The 22,450-nt window shown below is 39.8% G+C and overlaps 1 protein-coding gene across 1 annotated transcript; it reads left to right on the top strand.

Moving 5' to 3' along the window:
* The first annotated feature begins 10,712 nt into the window (after positions 1-10,712).
* On the top strand, positions 10,713-21,740 carry SCML1 (Scm polycomb group protein like 1). Its single transcript, XM_068963319.1, is given in 7 exon segments — positions 10,713-10,742; positions 11,798-11,878; positions 12,348-12,422; positions 15,728-15,838; positions 18,400-18,457; positions 18,460-18,551; positions 20,219-21,740. Coding segments are annotated over 7 exon segments (585 nt in total). The 3' UTR covers positions 20,357-21,740.
* Positions 21,741-22,450: the final 710 nt, after the last annotated feature.

Below are 22,450 nucleotides of genomic sequence, written 5' to 3'. Positions count from 1 at the left end.
TTTAGCATAGTTTGATTTAACCAGTCTCATTCCTTTTGATAATAGAGAATTTTAAAATGTGTGCTTTTCACAAAACCTAGAAAAATTCTTTCCCAGAGCTGCCTATTCAGAAAACAAAGCCCTCACTGTCATAATTCATATGAAGATGAAATTACTCTGGAGGTTTGGTATATTTTTACATTCAAATGGACTAAAGCAAAATTTAGAAGAACTACACACATGTAAATACCATATTTTTGATAAAAATGTGTAAATAGATTTATTGACGACAAGTGGACATGTGGCCAATTATTTACCACACATCAACTGTTTATAGAACACAACAAATACAGTGTAATAATTGTATTCTGTGAATACCATTTTCATATCAAAGACCATATTTAAATGTCCACCAATATGATTTCTGAGTGATAAACCTCAAATATGACTTTTAAACTGGTGAAATAAAGGAAATCTTGAGGTCATATAGTGAAATGTGATTAATTTAAAACAATGAATTCAGACTTAACCATTTTTGTGACAAATTGCAGCACCACACAAACTACTGGTAACACATGGCTGATCGCTATGTGGTAATCTGAACAGAATTAAAAGCATGCTTTTGATTTAAAAAATAAAATTAGAGAAATCATCATTTTCAATACAAAGCCCTGAACAACAGCACTTGACAGTGTCCTTTTAACTTCAGTTTTTCAATGGATTGCTTTAAAGAGAATGAGTAGGGAAAACAGTAGTTAATTTTAGGTTACATTTTATATTATACTACTGGGGACATAAACAGTCATAATCTGATGACTGTTATCTTTAAACTCCTTCAACAGTTTAGCAATTAGCTCCAGGTTCTTTAATGAACAAAAATAAAACATAAGCATGCCACAGAGCTGTGGATTTATCAGTAAGTACCTGCAATGAGTTTTCAGTGACGCTTTCTCTCTGTGCTGACGAGATTCATGCTACCTAAAAATTAACAGAAATGACACTGTGAACAACGTAGTTGGGAAATAGGTATGTGTATATGCATTATTTATATTCACTGTTAAATGGGATTGGGGAGCATCTCTGGTTCACAATGCTACATACAACTGAGTTTTTGTCTGATTTTACTCTTATCTGCTTGATGGCAAAAGGGGAGGGTGGTGGGTGGGACAAGAAATGTCAGGGCAAGTGCTCTGACAAAATGAAGGCAGGGAAACAAGCTGAATTACTTGAAATTACTTGAATTTTCTTGTCTTAAAACTGAAAAAAAAATGTAGTTACAAGTTGAAATCTGCCAATGGGTTATACACCTGTGATTTTAACATGAACTGATACTAATGTTTGAGATGATATGTCAGAAACATAAGCAGCTATGAACTTGGAATATGTTTTGAATGAGAGAAGGTAGAAAGTAGAGAACTAAGAAGGAATATGGCCTATAAAAGAATAGAATGTGATTAGAATGATAGAACATACCAGAGTTACCAAGAAATTGATAAGCAGCTGGTTTTAAGCTTATGCAAGTGGTATTTGGGAAAGTAGGATGTGTGAAAGGGGTTTGTGGTTTTGGTTTAATTCATGCAATATGAAGGAGAAAGCCTGGTCTAAGAAGATGCTGTCTTTCAATAGAAACACTTTATAAGACATTACAGAGTGAGAATTACAGGATCTGATTGCTGTTGGGTTTCTGTTTGTTTCTTTGGGGAAAAAAAATCCAGTTTATTCTATTTGTTTTTGCTATCAAAATGTGTTTCTTAATTTCTTGTCATCCTTGTATGTAAAAGGGGTGCTGGGGTGGTGGGGTAGAGGAGGGAGAATGTGTGTGTGTGTGTGTGTGTGTGTGTGTGTGTGTGTGTGTATGCTTGTGCAGGGATAGATAAGCTACCTGGTAAAGGATACATTTGAACATTTATAAAGTGTTATACTTTTTATTAAAAGAAAAATGTTTGGGGGTTTGGAAAAAATGGACCATCATTTCTCATTGGAACCCATTAGTTAAGAAACCAGCATGGTTTAACACCACATGGGAACATGAATAACTTTTTTCTCATGCTTTGAAAAGTACACTTGGCAAACTTTTAAAAATAAGGTTTTTAGACAAATGTGATAAGAAGTCATTTCCAGTCACAATAGGTGATCTTTTGTAATTTTCATAAAAGCAGTTCGTTTGCAGTATGGCTTTTGTGTAATTAGGGGTTTTTTAGTGTAAAGAAAGGTATGTGGGCTTTAAAAGTGATTCTAAATCTTGAACAGAAAACACAAATTGGCTTTAACAAATATGTCACCTTATTATTGATATTAATTTAAGTAATGGTACCATATATATTTTCAAATACATATTGACTTGAATTGTGAGGCAATAAGATAGCATCTATATGTAATGATCACAGAACTAACCCTTAGAATATAGTTTTACTTATTTTGTTTACTCTAAAAATCTATAGCAGAGTTTCTCTATTTTATATTTCATAGATTAAAAAAAAACCCAGATAAAGATGGATTTAAAATTCACTGTGCAAAAGAGTATTGAGTAACAAACTGAGTTTTAAAAAAGCAAGAAATTCCTTTGTAATTTGGAATAGTCTACATGGCTTTATCACATAGCATATAAGAGCAAGATTTAGAGGGCTGTCTTCAACATCACTGCCGTCTTGAAGCAGGGTACACACATTAGGTATTGTGAGGAACATCAACCCAAACTTTTCTTCTGTTGTTTGCACTGATGCTATTTTTTTTTTTCTTTTATGTTACACAACATGTCCCTGTTGTGTGGGGGAGATATTTTTTCCTTATTTTTTGATTATTTTTCTTTTTCTTTCTTTCTTTTTTTTTTTTTGGCTAAGTAGAGGACATGGACTAGTTGTAGCAAACAAAAACACGCTGTTTGCTCTTGCCAAAGTTCAGTGAGAGAGTACATATGCTGCAGTGGTGGCAGACTTAGAGAATTAGATCATGACAAAGATTTACAACTATGAGGAAGGTTACAGTGTAACTCTTTTGGTACTAGAACCAGTTCATGCTGGCCGAAAGACAATGGTTTATGGACTTGCCTCCATTTTGTATTTTTGTAATATTTGTAAATACGGACTTTTTAAATTGTTGCAAAAATGGTTTCTTTTGTAAGATGTTTTCAACGTTTACATTCAATTCAAGCCTTTGTATATTTTAGAGCTGTGCAACACTTTAAGTCTTGTATTTATTTTTAGTAAAAATGGTGACAATTTCATTGTGAACCCCTCTCAAAAAAATGTACCAGAAAAGTTTGATTACCTAGAAAGTGTGTATAGAAACTGCAAATAAACGTGACTGCAATTAAACAACTGGCTTCTCTCTTCATTGTTATGTAATTGCATGCCTGGGGTTTTACAAACAGCAAGTGTTTCATAGGGGACCTGGACCTAAGCAAGGGGAACTGCTATGGTAAAAGTATGAGCAAAATGATAATGGTAATAATAAACACTGTCTCTGTAAAGGGCTCTAATTTTGCTTTGTATTTGAGAGGAGAGAGAATACATTTCCAACATCCAGTATACTTTCCTTATACCTCTCCAGGCCAGGAAATTACTTATGGCTTTTCTTTAAAGTAACCTGGTTGGTTTCTGATAATTACTGACTGTGATGAGAAACCTTGACACACCACTAAGTAATGTCACGAACCCTTTATCACACAAATTTTTGTGCCAGATACTGTTCCAAGTGCTTTGCTTACTCTTTACTCAAGAATACCCACCCCCGCCATGCTGTGCCCGTTTAACCAGATAGGGAAACTGAAGCACAGAGCCATTATTTACCTGAGTTGCCCAAAGCCATAGAGCACGTAAATGTTGGGGCTAGGGTACAAACCCAGCAAATCTGGCTCCAAGGTCTGTTTTACCTTGCCTCGTGGAGAGATAACTTTTTGAAATAACTTTCCCCATATGAAGAAGGGGACGACAGAGGATGAGACGGTTGGATGGCATCAACGACGCTATGGACATGAGGTTGAGTAGACTCAGGGAGTTGGTGATGGACAAGGAAGCCTGGTGTGCTGCAGTCCATGGGGTGGCAAAGAGTCGGACATGACTGAGTGACTGAACTGAATTCCCCATTTGTACCAAACCGCAATTGCCAAAGCCTCCGCTCCCTCCCGCTTCAAATTTCAGCACTGACGCGTACACCTAGGATTGAGTCAAAGTCAACGCCTGTGGTGTGTCACAGAGGGACTGAGAGGGAGGGGGCAGAGGGGGTAATTATATATATTTTTAAAAAGCTTCAAAGAACTAGCCAACAGGTGGTGAAGCGGCACACTAAGCTTCAAACCCGCACCGTCGCAGGAAGCAGCCCGTGCAGGCACCTTAGGGCAGCTGCCAAAAGCCCTCTAAGCTTTAGAGGCTCGTGTTTTCAGTCAAGCACGGTTCGGATCCCACCAGCCTCCACAAACAAACCGGAGGTCCAGTGCGGCTGCACTCTGGGAAGCAAAGCCTTGCCATTGGCCATCTCTAATAGCGCCCATTACCTCTGTGACAGCTCAGGGGTCCCCTGGATTGGGTGGCTATCCGCAAAGCCTTGCCATTGGCCATCTCTCTAATAGCGCCCATCCTCTCTGTGACAGCTCAGGGGTCCCCTGGATTGAGGCGTGTCTTGTAGCAGCTGCTGATTGGTCAGCGGTGTGCATGGGGGTGGGGTGTTGGCAACTGGCGTGTCACGTGGTGCCCTATTTCCGGGACCGTTTACTCCACCACCGGGGAAATCTAACCGTCTTTTTCAGCGTCTGTGGGGGATACGGACGGGGCGCGGCTAACTGTTCTCTCACGGCTAACCGGTTCCCGCCCCCTTCTGAGGCCGATTTCCGATTTCCGGGACTCCGGGACCAGAAAAGATTTGTCAAATAGCACTTTTTCCTTCCTTTGAACTTCTTTGTGCGCTAGAAGCAGTTGGAAAGAGGTTTGACTTAATGGCTGTAGGGCTCCGGAGCGAGGTGGCGGGGGAGGAGGATTTACTTAAGGGAAGAGAAAGGATTTGCCTTTTCGGAGAGAGCCACTCTTTTCTGGCTCCGCTGGTGGGGTGGGTTTGGGATGGTTCGGGTGGTTTGGGAAGGTTTGGAGTGTTTTGTCGAGGTGGTTCCCGCTGCCGGTTTTGGGATGCCAGTGTACGAGATTTGGCCTCAGTGGGTACCGGGTGCTGACTGAAAACAGTTGATCCTTTTTCATCCTTTCTCTTCTTTGGCATGGGAGGGGGCCAAGGGGGCCGAGGGGGCCAAACGACCGAGGCAGTCACACTTTATTCAGATTCTTCAAACTCAAAATCCTATTAATTAGCAAGTTTTGTTGTAAAACTTTTTGAGATGTAAACTTTGATTTGGAGGCATCTGATTGTAACCGCCATTAGTCAAATAAAGTGCAGCTAAGCTGTTGGTGTAAATACGTACACGAGGCGAAACCAGGGCCTTCCCAGCAGCTCAGTTGGTAAAGAATCCACCTGCAGTGCTGGAGACCTCGGCTCAACTCCTGGGTCGGGAAGATCCGCTGGAGAAGGGATACTCCAGTATTCTTGGGCTTCCCTGGTGGCTCAGCTGGTAAAGAATCCGCCCGCAATGCGGGAGACCTGGGTGCGAACCCTGGGTTGGGAACATCCCCTGGCGAAGGGAACGGGCTACCCACTCCAGTATTCTGGCCTGGAGAATTCCATGGACTATGTAGTCAATGGGGTCACAAAGAGTCAGACACGATTGAGCGACTTTCAGGCGAAACAAAGTAAAGATGTCGTTCGAGTACAGTCCTTTGATAACTTCATCTGTTGGGGATCGCTTCCCTCCGTTTACCTGGCTCTCCCTGAAATGGTACTGCTCTAGCGTTTTAAACTAGTTTAATGTTTATGCATAATGATTTTACAAGCAAAACTTTTATACACAGTATTGTATAAAAAGCAGTGTATGGGCTCGATTCCCTGTCGGCCGACTTTATAGCCTCTAATGTTTGATACCGACAGCAGAAGGGCTGCTTTTCAGAGTCCTGACAGGACTTTTAGAAAGTGATCAGTGTATTGACACAGACTTGTTTAAAAAAATTTTGGCGTGGTCTGGCGATTGTAACCTGCCCTGTCTTGCCAAATATTTCTTGCAGTGGTTTTTGGATAAGTTGATGAGTTGATGGCAAGGGAGAGCTAAAGAGCAGAATCCTCAAGTGACTTCTGAGAAAATGTCTTTGCAGTGTCTTTTAATTTTTAAAAATTGTATTTTGGGGGGCTGTGGTGGGTCGTGCTTGCTGCGCCAGCTTTTCTCTAGCTGCAGCCACTGGGGGCTACTCTCTAGTTGCGGTGCACAGGTTTCTCATTGTGGTGACTTCGCTTGTTGTAGAGCTCGGGCTCAAGGTGTGCAGGCTTCAGTAGTTGCTGCAGGTGAGCTCAGTAGTCGTGGCTCCTGTAGTTGCACAGGGGCTTAGTTGCTCCCTGGCATGTGGGATCTTCCCAGTGGGAATCAAACCCCTGTCTCCTGCATTGGCAAGCGGTTTCTTCACTGCTGAGCCACCAGGAAAGCCCCCTTTGCAATGTTTTTAATGTCTAAACTGTGTCTGTTTGAAAACCAGATGGTTTTTCTTAACATTTTAAGAGTTTAGACTTCCTAGTATAAAATGTAAGTGAACTTCACTGTAAGTAAGCTTATTTTGCAAGATTTTGAATTTAACAAGTTATATTAATTTTGCAGAATCTAGTCATAGTTGGGCTCTAAGAAAATGTTGCAAAACCTTTGCTTACTTTGTAGAAAGAAGAGAAGGGGAATTAAAACTCAGACTTGGCCTGCTGTGAACCAGACATGATGCTGAGTCCTTAACTGTAATTTGGTCTTTCACAGCTCTATGAAGTAGCTATTATTCCAACTTTACAGGTTAAGGAATTGAGGCACAGAGGGGTTAAATCCCTGCCTAAGCAAAATAGCAAATTTTGCAGTTTGGATTCAGATTCATGTATTTCTTAAAGTCCAGTTCTTTGCACAGTGGCCTGCTATTTAAAATTCATTTAGGGGAAATGGTTGCTATAGCTGCAGTGCATGGTGCAGCAGGAGTGATAATTACATGTTGTGATCCTGAGCAAAAAAAAATATATGAAGCAAAAAAGAAATCCTTGACAATTGTTTTTTTGGTGGTGTTCCAATTACCAAAAAGATCTCATAGAAGTTATAGTTTTTCAATGTTGAGTTGATTTCTGAAAACCTTGAAACATTTATTGATATAATAAAACTTTCAAAGGTTACTTGAATGTCGCAAAATTATGCTTTCATCAGATTGTAACTATCAAAGGAAAAGCTGACATAAAATAATGTAGAACATTTTTATATTTGAAATGTATCCTTTTCAAGGTACATTTTTGCTATTGCTCCTAGTGAAGGGAAAATCTCTCTGTAAAAGAAAAAAACACTCAATTTTTTTTAGTTTATACTAAAATATACAGCAATAATTGCTTTTGAATTCTTCTAATATCTATCCTATGTACTTATTGTAGATGGTATACATTCTTTTAAATTATAGCATCTATGTAGGTTTCCCCAGTGGGTCAGATGGTAAAGAATCCACTTGCAATGCGGGAGACCAGGGTTCCATCCCTGGGTTGGGAAGATCCCCTGGAGGAGGAAATGGCAACCCACTCCAGTATTCTTGTCTGGAGAATCCCATGGACAGAGGAGCCTAAGGGGCTACAGTCCATGGGGTCACAAGGAGTGGGACACAAGTGAGCGACTAAGCATATATGATCCTGAGGATTTGTGGTCCATGTGCTCCATGACAAGTTGGTTCTTTGAGAGGGTGTCACGACTACTTAGATAATAAAAAGGTGGCTTTGCTGTGCCAGCCATTGTTCTAAGCACTTGACATATATTAATTCACATCATCCTCATAATCCCATGGTCTGTGCTGTTGTCCCCATTTTACAGCTTTTTAAGCACAGAGAAGTCACACAGCTAGTGAGTGGAGGAGCTGGGACCCATACCCTGTATTCTGGCCCAAACTCTAAGGTCTTAATGCTATTTGATGTTGCCTCTCCTGTAACTAGCCAGCATGTGACAACTGCTTTAAAAGTGTTGAAGTGTGAGTATTCTGGAACTTCTGGAAAAGCAGTTTTACTTCCAGATGGTGTGACATTGCACCCTTGCTTTGTGGAGCTGGAAGTTGAAGGAAGCCTTGACGTTTGGAGTTGGTTCTCCTATGTGGAGTGCAGGGTATTGGGGGCAGAGGGCATGGTAAGTGCAGAGGTTCAGAGAATGCCAGGTCAGCTTTGATTTGTCCGTGTCCTACAGAGACAGAGGTGCTGGGTGACTCCATGTACGCTGCCTCTGTGTTTACAGCAGAGTTTTCGCAGCATTGTAATTAAGCCAGTGGGGGACTGTCTGACTGTTAGAGCCTCTGACAGTGGTTGCCAAACTTTGTTTATAAAAGGTCAGATGGCAAGTATCTTAGTTTTAGAGCAAGGAGACAAGTGATAAGAGGTGACGTCTGAGCGGTGTGGAGAGATCTGACTGTAAAGACCTCGTAGGCCATGGTAGGAGTTTGGGATTTTATTTTGTTCTTGGCCAAGAAGGGATTCCAGGTGATTTTAATGAAAAAGTAAAGCACCTAGACTCTGAAGCCAGACTGCACCATGTACTAACTATGAGACTTGGGTAAATTATTAAAATTTCTTTGCCTCAGTTTTCTCTTAAGGAAAATGGGGATGATAATAGAGCCTGCCTTGTGGGGTTGTCAGGAATACTAAATGAATTAACATACATCAAGTGCTTAGAACATTGCCTGGCACAGAATAAGCAGTAAAAATCTGTTAGATGGTATTATCTGTACCTTGTGGCATAGTCCAAATGTTCTATAGTGAAACTGGATTTAATGAAAAATTCTATATTTAAATCTATAAAATAAAGTTGTTGAAATACTCCCTAGAGCTGGGGTCCCCAGCCCCTGGGCTACAGACTGGTGCTAGTCTCTGGCCTGTGGCATGGCTGCATGGCGGTGGCGAGCAGCAGGCTAGGGAGCAAAGCTTCATCTGTACTTACAGCTGCTCCCATCACTTACATTCCCCCCTCCCCAGTCCATGGAAAAAGTGTCTCCCACAAAACCCCTCGCTGCTACCAAAAAGGTTGGGGACTGCTGCCCTAGAGTGGAAACTTTAACGCACTATTCTCATTCTTTGTGCATTCGAGCAGATCCTGCTCTGCAGTGTCTTTTTTAAGAGCAAGACTTGAGGAGTAACTTTTGAATGTCTATGACTTGGAACTCGGTAAATAAATCATAGCCTATTTGCAAGATGGGGAACTGAGACGTTGTTGAAGTGACTATGGTGTATCTAAAGGTCCTGATTTAGAAAGGCATCTTTCACTTTTGTCTCTTTTTGAACTCATAACATTGTATTCTTCTCTGCATCTGGGTTTTACTCATCATGGCGGTTGTGAGATTTCTGAGATTTGTCCTTGTGTGTATCAGTAGTTGGTTTATTCTCACTGCTGTGAGAGTTGGTTTATTCTCAGTGCTGTGTAGCCTTCCTTTGTATGAAACCCCAGTTCAAGTAGTCATGACTTGTATTAGTTGTATAATCAGAAGAAAATAGTCTTAGAAAAATAAAATTTGGTTGAAGTTACAGCTCAAATTAAAGGTATCTAATAACCTGAATTTATTTTACATTAGTAGACTGCATTTATCCAACTTGAGGGGGCTTCCCAGGTGGCTCAGTGATAGAGAATCTGCCTGCCAAGTAGAAGACACAAGTTTGATCCCCAGGTCAGGAAGATCCCCTGGAGAAGGAAATGGCAACCCACTCCAGTATTCTTGCCCTGGCGGGCTCCTCTATCCATGGGATCGCAAAAGAGTAAGATGTGACTTAGCAACTAAACAACAATCTAACTGGGGAGTTACTTTTCCCTTCATTCTGCCTCTCATTACTGCTCAGGATGGATAAAAGGGCATTAGCTCTCTTATGAACACCCCTCCCAGCGTTCAAATCTGCTACAAAATATGATATGATAGCATTATACTCAATATCCTTTTCTGATTGCTAAGAGGAATGACTGAACCATAACTGAGCCTACATAATTCTAGAAGAGATGTTGCCCTGTTTTTTAACATGCAGTTATTTAGGTTTACCACAAAATTTTAACTATGGAAGCAATCATAATCTTAGCGCTGAAATGACCTTAGATGTAATTTTGCCCAGTTTTCACCTGGCAGGGGAGGATCTGATGTCTTTAGTGGTCTGCCCAGGCCACACCTTGGTGGAGGCCCAAGCTGGACTCCCCTGACTTAAATCTGGAGGCCTGCAGCCTCCCTGAGTAAAAAGCCTCTGAACTCTTTGACAAAGACAGTTAGAACTCATGCTCTGTTGTTAATTTGTTTCCAGCACTTACTCTGTAGCCTTTAGGTTGTAAAGCATTCACTTTACAATTTGTAACTGTGTTTGATCTGGATTCTTATTCCTACATGTGAACAATAAAGCCCTTCAATTTTTAAGTTTATCCTAAATCACTAATGAAAGAATTCTCATTTTGTTGCTCTCTAAAATTCAACCAGGACTCCAAATCAACTTGAGTTGGCATTCTGAGAATATACCTATGTTAAATTTACTAAGGCAGTAAGTGTGTGAAGTAACTTTTTTATGCATTGCTTTTCAGGAGTAAGCTTTACCAGTCCTAGACGTTCAAGCATTTTCCCAAATAAATGCTCCAGCAAGTTTCAAAATAATTAGGCCCAAGTCAGGAAGTGGAGTTCCTCTGTTGCACAAAAAAGATGTCAAGCAGATCTAGTGAAGTTGATGTGGTTTGTATTTCAAGTTGAAAATCTGCTTTTGTTCACTTTATTGTGTTCTGTTTCTTTTCCAAGTTGAGTTTAATTTCATACAGTAAAATGCAGAGATTGTAAATGTACAGTTCACAAGTTCCAGACAGTGATGTTTAAAGTATTTAAATGATGAGCATATGTGTACAAGTTTTAAAATTTTAACTATTTACCAAGATTCATTTTTTCTGACTCTTTTCACATAATTATATGAAAGCATTTTGAAAAGTATAAGGCCCTGTATACAATGGTAACATGGGGTCTGTCTATCTCTCTCTCTCTCTATATATTTTTTTTAAGTACTAATCTATAACCCAGTCCCACATTATCTTGTTTATGGCTTTTGAAACAGACACATGTACTTTTAAATGGTTAAAATTATTCCTGTAGCTCATAATCCATTCTTAGAATACACTCTTAGAATATCATGGTTGTTTACTATCTATTTACTTATTTATTCCCTATCTCCTTCTCCCCAAAATGTTTTAGGTGATTTAGAGATTAACTTCTCAAGAAAAATAGGTGTGGGGAATTCCCTGGCAGTCCAGTGGTTAGGACTCTTGAGATCTCACTCACAGCTGAGAGTCCACATTCAATCTCTGGTGTGGGAACCAAGATCCCACAAGCCTCGCAGTGAAGGGGAAGAACATAATAAAAAATATATGCTTAAGTATTTCCTATTTTGTCCACAGAGTGGCACTGTCGGATTATTTTAAAAAATCAAAAGCCATGTAGAAGATTCTTTGTAGTTGCTTTTAGAAAACTTGCTTATTTTATAGCAGTTCTGGTGCCAAATTACTAGAAGACTAGACTTTCCACCTTAAGGTACACAGGAGGAAAATGATGTCTTATGTGTGGTTGTGATAATGAGAAGTTTTGAAAGTGCATCTTTTCCTGTAGTCATAGTACTGAAAATAGACAAAGGTCCTTTGATATCACCAGTTGCCTTTAGGACCTTCTTGAAAGTGAAGTACGTCCTCAATTTTTCTCTAAGTTCTATCATCATTCCTTTTAATTTGTTAATAAATCTTCCTTAGATAAGAACACGAATCCCTGCTTATGATGATGATAACACTGTTCTTTATGCATATGAACCAAATACTGCATATTTCAGTAATGTAAGTAATGTTAATTGCCATTTGCCAAATACATTAACATTTAACCACTTTAAAGAAAAAGATTTCAGTTGTTCATAAACTACAGATTTCCTCTAAACTTGCACTCAAAAAATACTAGTCTCACTTAAATTTGTCCACTTCCTTTCATTAAACAGTTAGCAAAATGACCATTTCACTTCTTTTCTCCCTTGCAGAGTAGGAAAGTCAGAGCAGTTTTTACTTATTTGTCAGTGTAAAACTCTAAACTTAAGTCCCTCTGATATTATGAATTCTTTCCTTACTCCCTCTCTTAATCAGCAGTGAGTATATTTTCATTCTCATATTAACATTTTTTTTTTGTCTCTGGTTTAGATTAAGACCTCTGAAACTTTGAAAAGTTGGTTTAAAATAATAAGTTAATATTATTCTTTCATTGTTCAGTCTGAATTTCACAGAATTATTAACTGTTCAATTTTTAAACTATTAGCAGGAAACTGCTGTATCTGACACATCTTACAGTGAAGAACAAGAAAAGATAATTCAGGATATCCTTGTTTATTGCCAGGTAAAAAAAGTTCTGTCTGTCTCAAATGCAGTTTTCTAAAACACTAAGCTAAAATTCTCTTTATCTCATATAAAGTATATGATTGAAATTTTGCTGTATTGAATTGTTTATGATTATCACTCTCATTATGATCTTTTAACAGTTTTCTTTGGTGAAAGTTTCAAAATAGCAGTGTGTAGGTTTTATAGCCTTTTGTAAAAGCCCTTAACTGATCAAATGTAGTTACAGCTCTTTCATCTAAACTGTTTAACACTGAATTAATTTCCCCTACAAATTCTGTAAAGGAGGTTGGCTGATATAGATAAACTTTAGTATGTACCTAAATGTATGTCAGGGCTTCCCTGGTGGCACAAATGGTAAAGCATCTGCCTGCAATGCCAGAGACCTGGGTTCCATCACTGGCTCGGGAAGATCCCTTGGAGAAGGAAATGGCAACCCACTCCATGGACAGAGGAGCCTGGTAGGTCACGGTCCATGGGGTTGCAAAGAGTCAGACATGACTTCACTTTCCTTAAATGTATGTCAGGATATTTCAGTTGAAATGAAATGACAGCCCACTGTTTATTAATGAGTTTATCTTACATAGTTTTGAGGGGATTTTTTTTTAATTGACATGTTGGTGGAGACCGATAGAGGTAGCTAACTATCAAGGATTTTGTGAGCTGCATACCCTAGCAATAATGAACATTTATAACAAATAAATGTTTCTTAACATATAACACTACTTTGATACAATGAACTAACGTATTTTGAAAAGTAAGAAGTGTTTATGAGAGTCTTTCTCATTATCACTATTGAGAACAGAAGTGGAACACTTACAGGGGACTGTGCTGTCTTCTGGGGAAGGATGTACAGAGAGCGGGAACGTAGGGGCCAAGTAGGGAGTTCTGATTTTGAGCAGTGCTAGCCCAGCCTGCTTTACATCAGCATCCATGAGGTTGAATGAGGTTGACACAGCTCTGCCAGGACCTTCTGAACCATTGTGCAAGATGTGGTGGGATGGAGCATCTCCCATAAGACACGCCCAGGTTTCAGAGTCACAGCCCTGCAGTGGGCCCTGGGGGATCCTCTCCATTTCTCCTCCTGTGCCTGCTCCCTCCTGTCTTCAGCGCCTTCCCTTCCCAGTCTAGGCCACATGGGGCAGCACTTCCACCTGTTCTTTTTTATCCTTCCCAGCGTCCCCTTTAGTAAAACCCCAGCCCTGTCCAGCCAGGCTGGGAAACAGAGGGGAGGACATCTGCTGGGAACTGATGACCCTCAGACAACCCCAATCCTTCTCGCTTACTTCATGGAGAAAATGGGGAAGCGTGGAGCAGAAATCCCCTCCAAGTCCCGATTCTTCTCACAGCCCACAAACTTGCCTAGTTCCATCTCTGCCAACCTCTTTCCTGACCACGGGAGTCGGAAAAGGGTTCCCCCTATAAGGCTAACACTAACACTTCCTCTGGTTTCTGCATCTGATCCTCTTTCCCTGTGTTCAGACACCTCCCTTCATCCATCACCCCCCTCTCTCCTGGATCTTCAGGCTCTGTCTCTCTCAACATTCTCCCACTGTTCTTTATTAAAATCACTTTGTTTGACCTCCTAACCCTCTCTCCTTCCCTTCATAACCCAGCACTTTGAATGTCATTTATGTTCACTCTGGAAACATTTGACTTCCTGTTTGGGTATTTGGGGGGTTTGATTTTTATTGAAGTAGAGCTGATTTATAATATTGTGTTAGTTCCAGGTGTAGAGCATAAATTTGGGGTGTAATTCCCTGTGCTCTACAGTAAAACCTTGTTTCCTACCTATTTTATGTATAGTAGTTAATATCAGTTAATGTCATACTCCTGATTTGTTGGGTAGTTTTCAATATACTCTTCCTTCTGCCCTGTATGCTCTTGCATGCATTTCTACCTGGTGGACACCTTCTCATCTTTTCACTGTTAACACAGATAACGCCCACAACTGCCCACCTAGATTAGGTCTTGCCCTTCTGTGCACACTTAGCTTCTTATTCTTATCTGTATTATGGCCATAATGTTAATAATGCTGGAACACTACTGGACTAGCCATTGTGCAGTATTATTATTATGTTAGTAGTAATACTGTAGCACATTGCTTTGTCCTTGTGAGAACTAAGAAATATTTTCATCCTGATTCTATTAATAAGGAAATTGAATAGCAGAGAAGTAACTTGAACCCCACTGTGTTCCCCTCAAGCCTGTGCTGAGAGCCAGCAGGTCTCACACTTGATCGTGTCAGAATCACCTAGAGGGCTTGTGGAAACACAGGTCGCTGCTCTCGCTCTCAGACTTCCCAATTCAGTAGATCTGGGGTGGGAGATGTAGCATTTCCAACAAGCTACTAGATGGTGCTCTTGCCTCTGGCACTGAAATCAATTGCTCCCAGCTGCTAATCACTCTATTTACCTAGTCTCTTTACTTGTCTTTCTCCAGCTAAAATGGGAGTTCCTTAGGGCAGGAGCTGGTTCTGTTCTTTTTTATTTTTTGTAATGTCCACATTCCCAGCATCTAGCAAAGCAGTTCTGGCAGGTGGTAAGCTCTCAATAAATGTTTAGTTGAATGAATGATGTAATGGTTCTGGCCTTTTAAGTGTATTTTTGCCCCAATGAAATTTCTATGTATTTCAAGAATTCTCAGGTTTTATCAGTTACATACCTGATTGGCATACAGGGGCTGTGTACTCAAACATTTTATAAAGTTAATTGTTAATTGCATGACTTTAATCTGGGGACTTCCCTGGGGGTTCAGTGGTTGATTCTACACTTCCAGTGCAGGGTTCAATCCCTGGTCAGGGAGCTAGGATCTCACATGCCACATGGCCAATAATAAATAAATAAAATATGCTGATGCCAAAGGTCACATCTGTTGTATTTGCTTCACTGTTCCTTCCAGAGTGGACCCTTCACTGCCTATTAGTTTATCCCATCATTATGGAAAGAGGCTCTTTTGCCTTTTAGCAGATTTTAAAATTTCTTTCCTAAACTGTCACCTTCCTTGATGTAAAATGACTCCAGCATAAATGTGATAGCTTATAGGAATTGTGGTACATTTACTTTCCAGTATTCAAGCTTCTTCAAATGCCTGTATGATATGGAGTAGTTGAGTAGGAGGTTGGGGTGCTTTAATCTCAGCCAGCTCGGCCCTGGATCACCAATAACCAGGCATTAAGTGGGAAACAAGAAATTTCTGATGGCTTGAGAATTTTCTTTGCTCTGGCAGTCAAAGGTTGGCTTAATGGTATTTTTTATGTTACTTTTCTTTTGAAGTAGAAATTAATAACAGTTTGTACTATAATAGGCCATCTATGATGCTATTCAAGACCTGGATAAGAAATTTGATATTATTCATGGAAAAGTTTCAAAAATTTACCGTTCCCGTTCACGTGTGAAGTCAGTGTGGCAAAGTCATGTAAGTGTTACAAAAATATTTTCACAGCTATAATAAATAAACCTCTGGGTTCTAAAGATGCCGATTAGAAGCGAGAGAGAACTAATAACTCTTCAAGAGGAGTAAGGCTGATCTGTACTTACTATAGCAGCAGATGGGAGACTAAACCTCTGCTGGAAAAATGCTGATGTTTAGGGTTGAGATATGTATGACAATGGGTATTTTTATATTTGAAACCATAATAGATGAAATGCGATTCAAATGTAGGGGTGAAGAGGAATAGAGCGCTTATCTTTACTAATCTAAAGCAATCTTCCATAGAAAGTAACTATCAATGTATTTACTATATATGTCCTTTTTCTTTTACTCACGGTAAATTTGTGCTGGGTTTGTGTCATTTCAGAAACTACATGGAAATAGATATAAAAGTCATAATTACCAGCATTCTAGAAAGAGCAAACGCCAGAAAAGGAAGAGAAGGGACTGTCCCTCTTCATTATCTTTAACTGAAAGTTATAGCCCCACTATACCAACAAGCAGGCGGGATGATGATTCCCAGAGCAACACTTTGGGAACATCTACTGAGTCCCAGAAGTCCCCAGAGCGGGAGCAGGAGTCATTCTTCCAGGATCAGGAGCCAGATCGCAACCAGAGCCCAGGGATCCCCTCCGTCTTCACACAACCCTATGAGCCATACGAATACGAGCAGAAGGAACCCATGCAGGGCCCTTTTTACTGCAGCAGCCCACAGACCCACAGCACCAACAGTTCCTTCCCAGTGAACCAGGCCACTGTAACTCCACCTGCAGCCATACTGCCCCAGATGGGACCTGAACCAATACCTACCCCTGACGTTGTGACCTATCCACCTTTATTTGATCCCCAGCCCTCCATCCATAATATCTCACCTCCCTACAGTCCGAGCGCTTATGGTGAGTATGAACTGACACCTGTTCCAGGTAGCATTATTTACCCTATACTCCTTAGCACTTGGATGCAAGCTTGTGGAAGCTATTTTTTTCTCATCTTGGGTACTAGTTTGGGGTGATACTCTTAATGATGACTAACACTTGAGTGTCTCTAATGTGCCCGCACTATGCCAGTCAACTGACACTCCCTCTACATTAATACTCATAATGATCGCACTGTGAGTTTTTTCATCTTGTTTTTCTTGACCCTTTCCCTGTGTAAACAATCACGTGTTCCTAAAATGGCTAGACCCCAGATGACAGAAAAGGAAAGGTACACTTTAGGTTAATTCACACAGAGGTCAAATTTGTGTTGACATCTTTGGTTAGAGAAACAAATCTTCCTGGTGAATTACAAAACCCACCTCCATTACAACACACTAACTTTAAGGAGTCGAGCACTCTGGTTGAATAACTGAGTACTTGTCTGAACACAAAGAAATTTGAGTACAACTTAGTTTACGGCATGGGCTTCCCTGGTGGCACAGGCAGTAAAGAGTCTGCCTTCAATGCAGGAGACCTGGGTTGCATCCCTGGGTTGGGAAGATCTGCTGGAGAAGGGAATGGCAATCCATTCCAGTAATCTCGCCTGGAGAATCCCATGGGCAGAGGAGCCTGGTGGGCCACAGTCTGTGGGGTCGCACAGAGTTGGACATGACTAAGCAACTAGCACTTTCTCATTTTTATTTTATAGCACAGCTAAAACTTCTTGAGGTATGAGCACTTACATTGTTTCATGTCTCAGTTATTTATTTTTTAAATATAAACCTCCAACCAAAATATCTATTACTATGCAATGAAACTTGAAAGAGATATTCAGTGTAATGTTAAAAGTTACTTTTGACCTAGCTAAGCACAAAATAATGTTTTCTGCAAAATTCAGATAAGCATTTAAGCCTTGAGAGACAGGAATTTTAAAGCCATGGTAGAGGTTTGGTAAGAGAACTCATGTGCTTCTCAAAGATAATGGAAGTTATTGAAATTTGTTAATTAAAATTAATAAATTTAAGCAACTTTAGAACTATAAATTCTGGAAATTTCCACTGAAATTAGCTAGTAAAATAAACCTCATCTGGAGAGACCAAGAGGACAGAAATTGAGAGAAATTCATTAAAATTCTTAAAGGAAGAGAGCAGTAGCCTGGTTTAGATTAACCTAATTCAACATAAGTTACAGGTCTTTTTGCTCTATTTGCCTGTGGCCAAAGAGCCCTTGGGTTGCTCAGTCTGTTTTATGATCTTTGAAACTCTAAGTTACCTTCTGAACTTGCTTTTGTTGTTTGGAGGAGGTCACATGGGACAGCAACCCACTCTAGTACTCTTGCCTGGAGAATCCCATGGATGGAGGAGCGTGGTAGGCTATAGTCCATGAGGTCGCAAAGAGTTGGACACGACTGAGTGACTTCACTTACTCACTCACATGGGACGTTCTTGGGTAGCTAGCTTCAGGTCATCTTTAGGCTTTCATTACATTTTACCTTGAAGTTCTGGATCCATGCTGGGGTACTTCACAGAATGTTCCAGGAATGATACAATTACTCCCTACTTAACATCTCTTCTTTCAGGATAATATCAGGTCAAGTATGATTTGTCTTTTTCCCCTCCCTCTTTGAAGCTCCAACTTCACCAGTTAGAAATAACCCGGATTTCTTCAAAGAAAGCTTCCCTGAGGACCCCTCAACCTGGTCCGTGGATGAAGTGATCATGTTTCTGCAAGATGTAGATCCTGAGACACTTGATCCCCTGGTTGACCTCTTCAGGGACCATGTAATGTATCTTTTGATCTGGTTTTTCTGCCTTAACAACTTTGAATTATCTCTTTGCAGACCCTTCAGTTGGTTACTGTTTAGTATGGATGGTGGGGGAACCCTATCAACTGATTTTTCCGTATTCGAGAGAGTTTACTTTGTGCAAAGTCAGATCCTTAAAGGGTAGAGGCTGGATCTGTGCTTTAAATGGGCACCCAAGTCCCTAACATACTACACGTCTTCAAGTTCTCAAGAGAAGATGATTCAGCATGGCCACTCTCAGGTGTCTTCTCCTTTGTAAGGCCAGCTACAAAGATCCTCCTCCCCACCTGCTCCCTGCTTGGCCCCGGGATTGTGAGTAGGAGGGAGTGACCACTGTTGTAATACAGTGTCCTCCTTGTTATGATTCCCGATGAACCCAGAAACTGATTCCATTTGACTCTGTCCTGTTGACCTTATATGATTACTGACGATTTGGGATGCTGATACTCTCATGCCGTTTACAAAGTAACATCATGGGCTAAATTTTTTAAGTTCTAATTTCTTTAATTTCTACTTTTACTTACTAGAAAGTATATGGAATACCTGACAAAAGCAGTACTGTGAAGGACTTCAGGTCCCTTCAGCCAGTGATAAATGATTCAGCACAGTGTTATTTTTAAACTGCTGCTGCTAAGTTGCGTCAGTTGTGTCTGACTCTGTGTGACCCCGCCGTCCCTGGGATTCTCCAGGCAACACTGGAGTGGGTTGCCATTGCCTTCTCCAATGCATGAAAGTGAAAAGGGAAAGTGAAGTCGCTCAGTCATGTCCGACTCCTAGCGACCCCATGGACTGCAGCCCACCAGGCTCCTCCATCCATGGGATTTTCCAGGCAAGAGTACTGGAGTGGGGTGCCATTGCCTTCTCCAATGCAGGAAAGTGAAAGTGAAGTTGCTCAGTCATGTCCGACTCTTCATGACCCCATGGACTGTAGCCCACCAGGCTCCTCCATCCATGGGATTTCCCCACTGGAGTGGGGTGCCATTGCCTTCTCATAAAAACCAAATAATATGCTTCAGCAGCATCACTTGGCCAATTAATTCTTTTTTACTAGGAGGATGGCTTGTGACTATCAAGTAATATTTTTGTAGTGTTTCCTAATGAATAAAATTAGTGCCCACATATATGATGTACCATTTTCAATATGGTAAGAAAATCAGTCATTAGTTTTCAGCATCTAATTAGCTTCAGACAACTAACTGATTACCTTCCAGTGTTAAGACAGCACTGTATAGCACACTAATAACTGAGATACTCATGCTCCAGCCCTTCTAAGAAAGTCAATGACTGTCTGAAATTCATTTTTATGATTCATTAAGTTTTTACTCTTTTTGTCATAGTTATGCAGTATTTTGTTTAACACAAGGCATTTAAAATTAGGTAGCTTGATGCTTAGGACATTTTTAAGATATTAAGTTAAATTTCCTTTTTCTTAAAATTTGAAGCAAATCTACAAGTGATTAAGTGATGCTTCACTGTACAAATTAGATTTTTGATAGTTTCCATCAATCAGTTGCAGATTCAGAGACTATATAGCTGGAATGAGCTGCTCTCTAATTGTGTTACATGTTCTTATATAGAAAGGAGAAACTATTCTGATTCAATATGAATGCTTTATTAATTATTTCAGTTTCCTTTGCTCTGTAGGGCATTGATGGGAAAGCTCTGCTACTGCTCAGGAGTGACATGATGATAAAGTTCATGGGGCTTAAGGTGGGGACAGCCTTGAAGTTGTGCCACTACATCGACAGGCTTAAAGGAAGAAGATATATCTGCAATTTATAAACCACGTGTATGTTAGACTGGACTTAATTCTGGGGAGACCGATACCATCTCTGCTCTGCCCTTAGAAGTTTTTGTTGTGTAGAAGGTTCCTTTAAGATATGGTGTATCCAAAATAGCAGAACCTGGGATAGTCCTGTCTACTTCTTTAGAAGCCATTTAATGTGTTAGTGCTAGCATAGTCAAACGGTTGTTTGTCCTTTTCATTATTTTCATTGTATAGTTTACAGATATACTTCATGCAGGAAACAGAAACACCGTTTGATTTTGGTTAATGTTTATATGTAAAACCAAAGCAGCCAAATCCCAAAGGGCAAAATAGCAGGCAGTGACAAGCTTTCTAAAGAAATCCATGTGACGTTTTCCTTAGAAGAAAATTTAAAGTTGCAACTATAGGTATCCTGTTTTTCTCAAATATTTTATGTCTATTACTGCAATGTTCTGTTTATGTTCTACCCGTTTCCCAAAAGGGAATAGCCACATAAATTATTTTCCTGTTATTTTTTCACTGTATGTTTTATCTGTCCCTATTTGAAGGAAAAAAGCAGCCTTTTAAGATTTCATGAGGCATTCTTGCTGCTGCTGCTGCTGCTGCTAAGTTGTTTCAGTCATGTCCGACTCTGTGCATTCTTACCAGTTTTTTTAAAAAATTATCACATAGATAATCATTTCATTCAAGAGATATTACACTACAAGGGTGGTTTGAATTGAGTCTGACTATATTCTTTTCAACTAAATACATGTTATTTTACAACTTCCATATTTTGTCTAAACTTGGACATTTAACTAGGCATTCATTGCTCCCATTTCTCCATGAAGATGCCTATGTCTGAGTTTTTTAAAGATGTGTTTTATTGTCTCTTCATTCCTCATATGGATACTGTTTTGTGTTTATATTTTATTCTGTATCTGAAGTATACACACAATTAAGTTCTTAATTTAAAAAGGCAGTTTATACTCCCACTGAGCTAAAGACCATCTCTATATATAGTGAGTTTTTAAATTCTTTAAAACACAAATTGTGTTTAAAACATAGAAATTGTTTGGTCTCACTGGTACCTCTCAGCTCACACTTCAGGGTTTCCTTACAGGGAAGTTCTATCTTGTGCAATGTTTCTAGTTAATTTCCTTTCTAAGCCATTTATCTTACTACACTTTGCACTGATTTGAACTTTACTTTAAAAATTAGAACCTTCAGGTGAAACGTTCATTGTTATTTTATTTATTACATCATTATGTTGTATAATATTCAGTGTAATGTTAATAAGCTATGAGAAATGGTGCTGATTTTACTAGCCATTTGTTATAAATGCCAATAAGATGTTCACCAGGGGTAAGAATATACATTATCTTTTTAGAAAACGAAGTGTATCTTATAAGCAAATGTAACTATTTACTGGGCATATATGATTTAAAGGACATTTTCATCTATGTTAGTCCTTTTGTGTTAGAAGATTCAGATTTCAACTTGGTCTTCTTTCAAACTGTTTATGTGAAGATGCTGTGCCCACTTGAACAGTCCTCAGGTGTTTGTATAAGCACTATGTTTTACAGTTTTTAGATTTTAAATATAATAAAGTTTAATAATTACAGCTGTTAATGTCAAAGCCTCAGATTTGATTTTACTTGCTTAAAGACTTAAAGCCAGCAGGGATGCATGTCATGAATCATTATACTTTGTGACAGCCTCACTAGAGAATTCTCTTTCCATCCTGAATATCAAGGCAAAAGTATGGCTAACACAGTAACTTTCATAAATACAGACTTCAAGTACCCTCATCTTCATGAAACATATTTGTTCATGGAATGGTCACCTGACCAGTTGACCACATAGGCTCCTCCAAAGTGGCTGTGGTGGAAATCCTCAGGATTCATCTCAGACCAAATTCCCAAAAGGCCTCTCAAGGCCAGGAAAGACATACCAAAGGCTTGTCATCAGGCTGTGCTTCAGTGGATTTCACTCTTCTACAGAATCCCTAAAACGTGATTCCTGCACATGCCAGCAGGAATCCCATTCACCTGCTAAGGCTGCTCAGCACCCACGAGTTTGCAGTGTCTGGAGGGACCAGGCAGAGAGACAGAAAATGTTTCAATTCT

The sequence above is a fragment of the Capricornis sumatraensis genome, chromosome X (assembly GCF_032405125.1).
Source record: "Capricornis sumatraensis isolate serow.1 chromosome X, serow.2, whole genome shotgun sequence".
Lineage (NCBI taxonomy): Eukaryota > Metazoa > Chordata > Mammalia > Artiodactyla > Bovidae > Capricornis > Capricornis sumatraensis.
The sequence above is the reverse complement of the archived record's forward strand: the minus strand, read 5'-3'. Positions and strand labels throughout refer to the sequence as shown.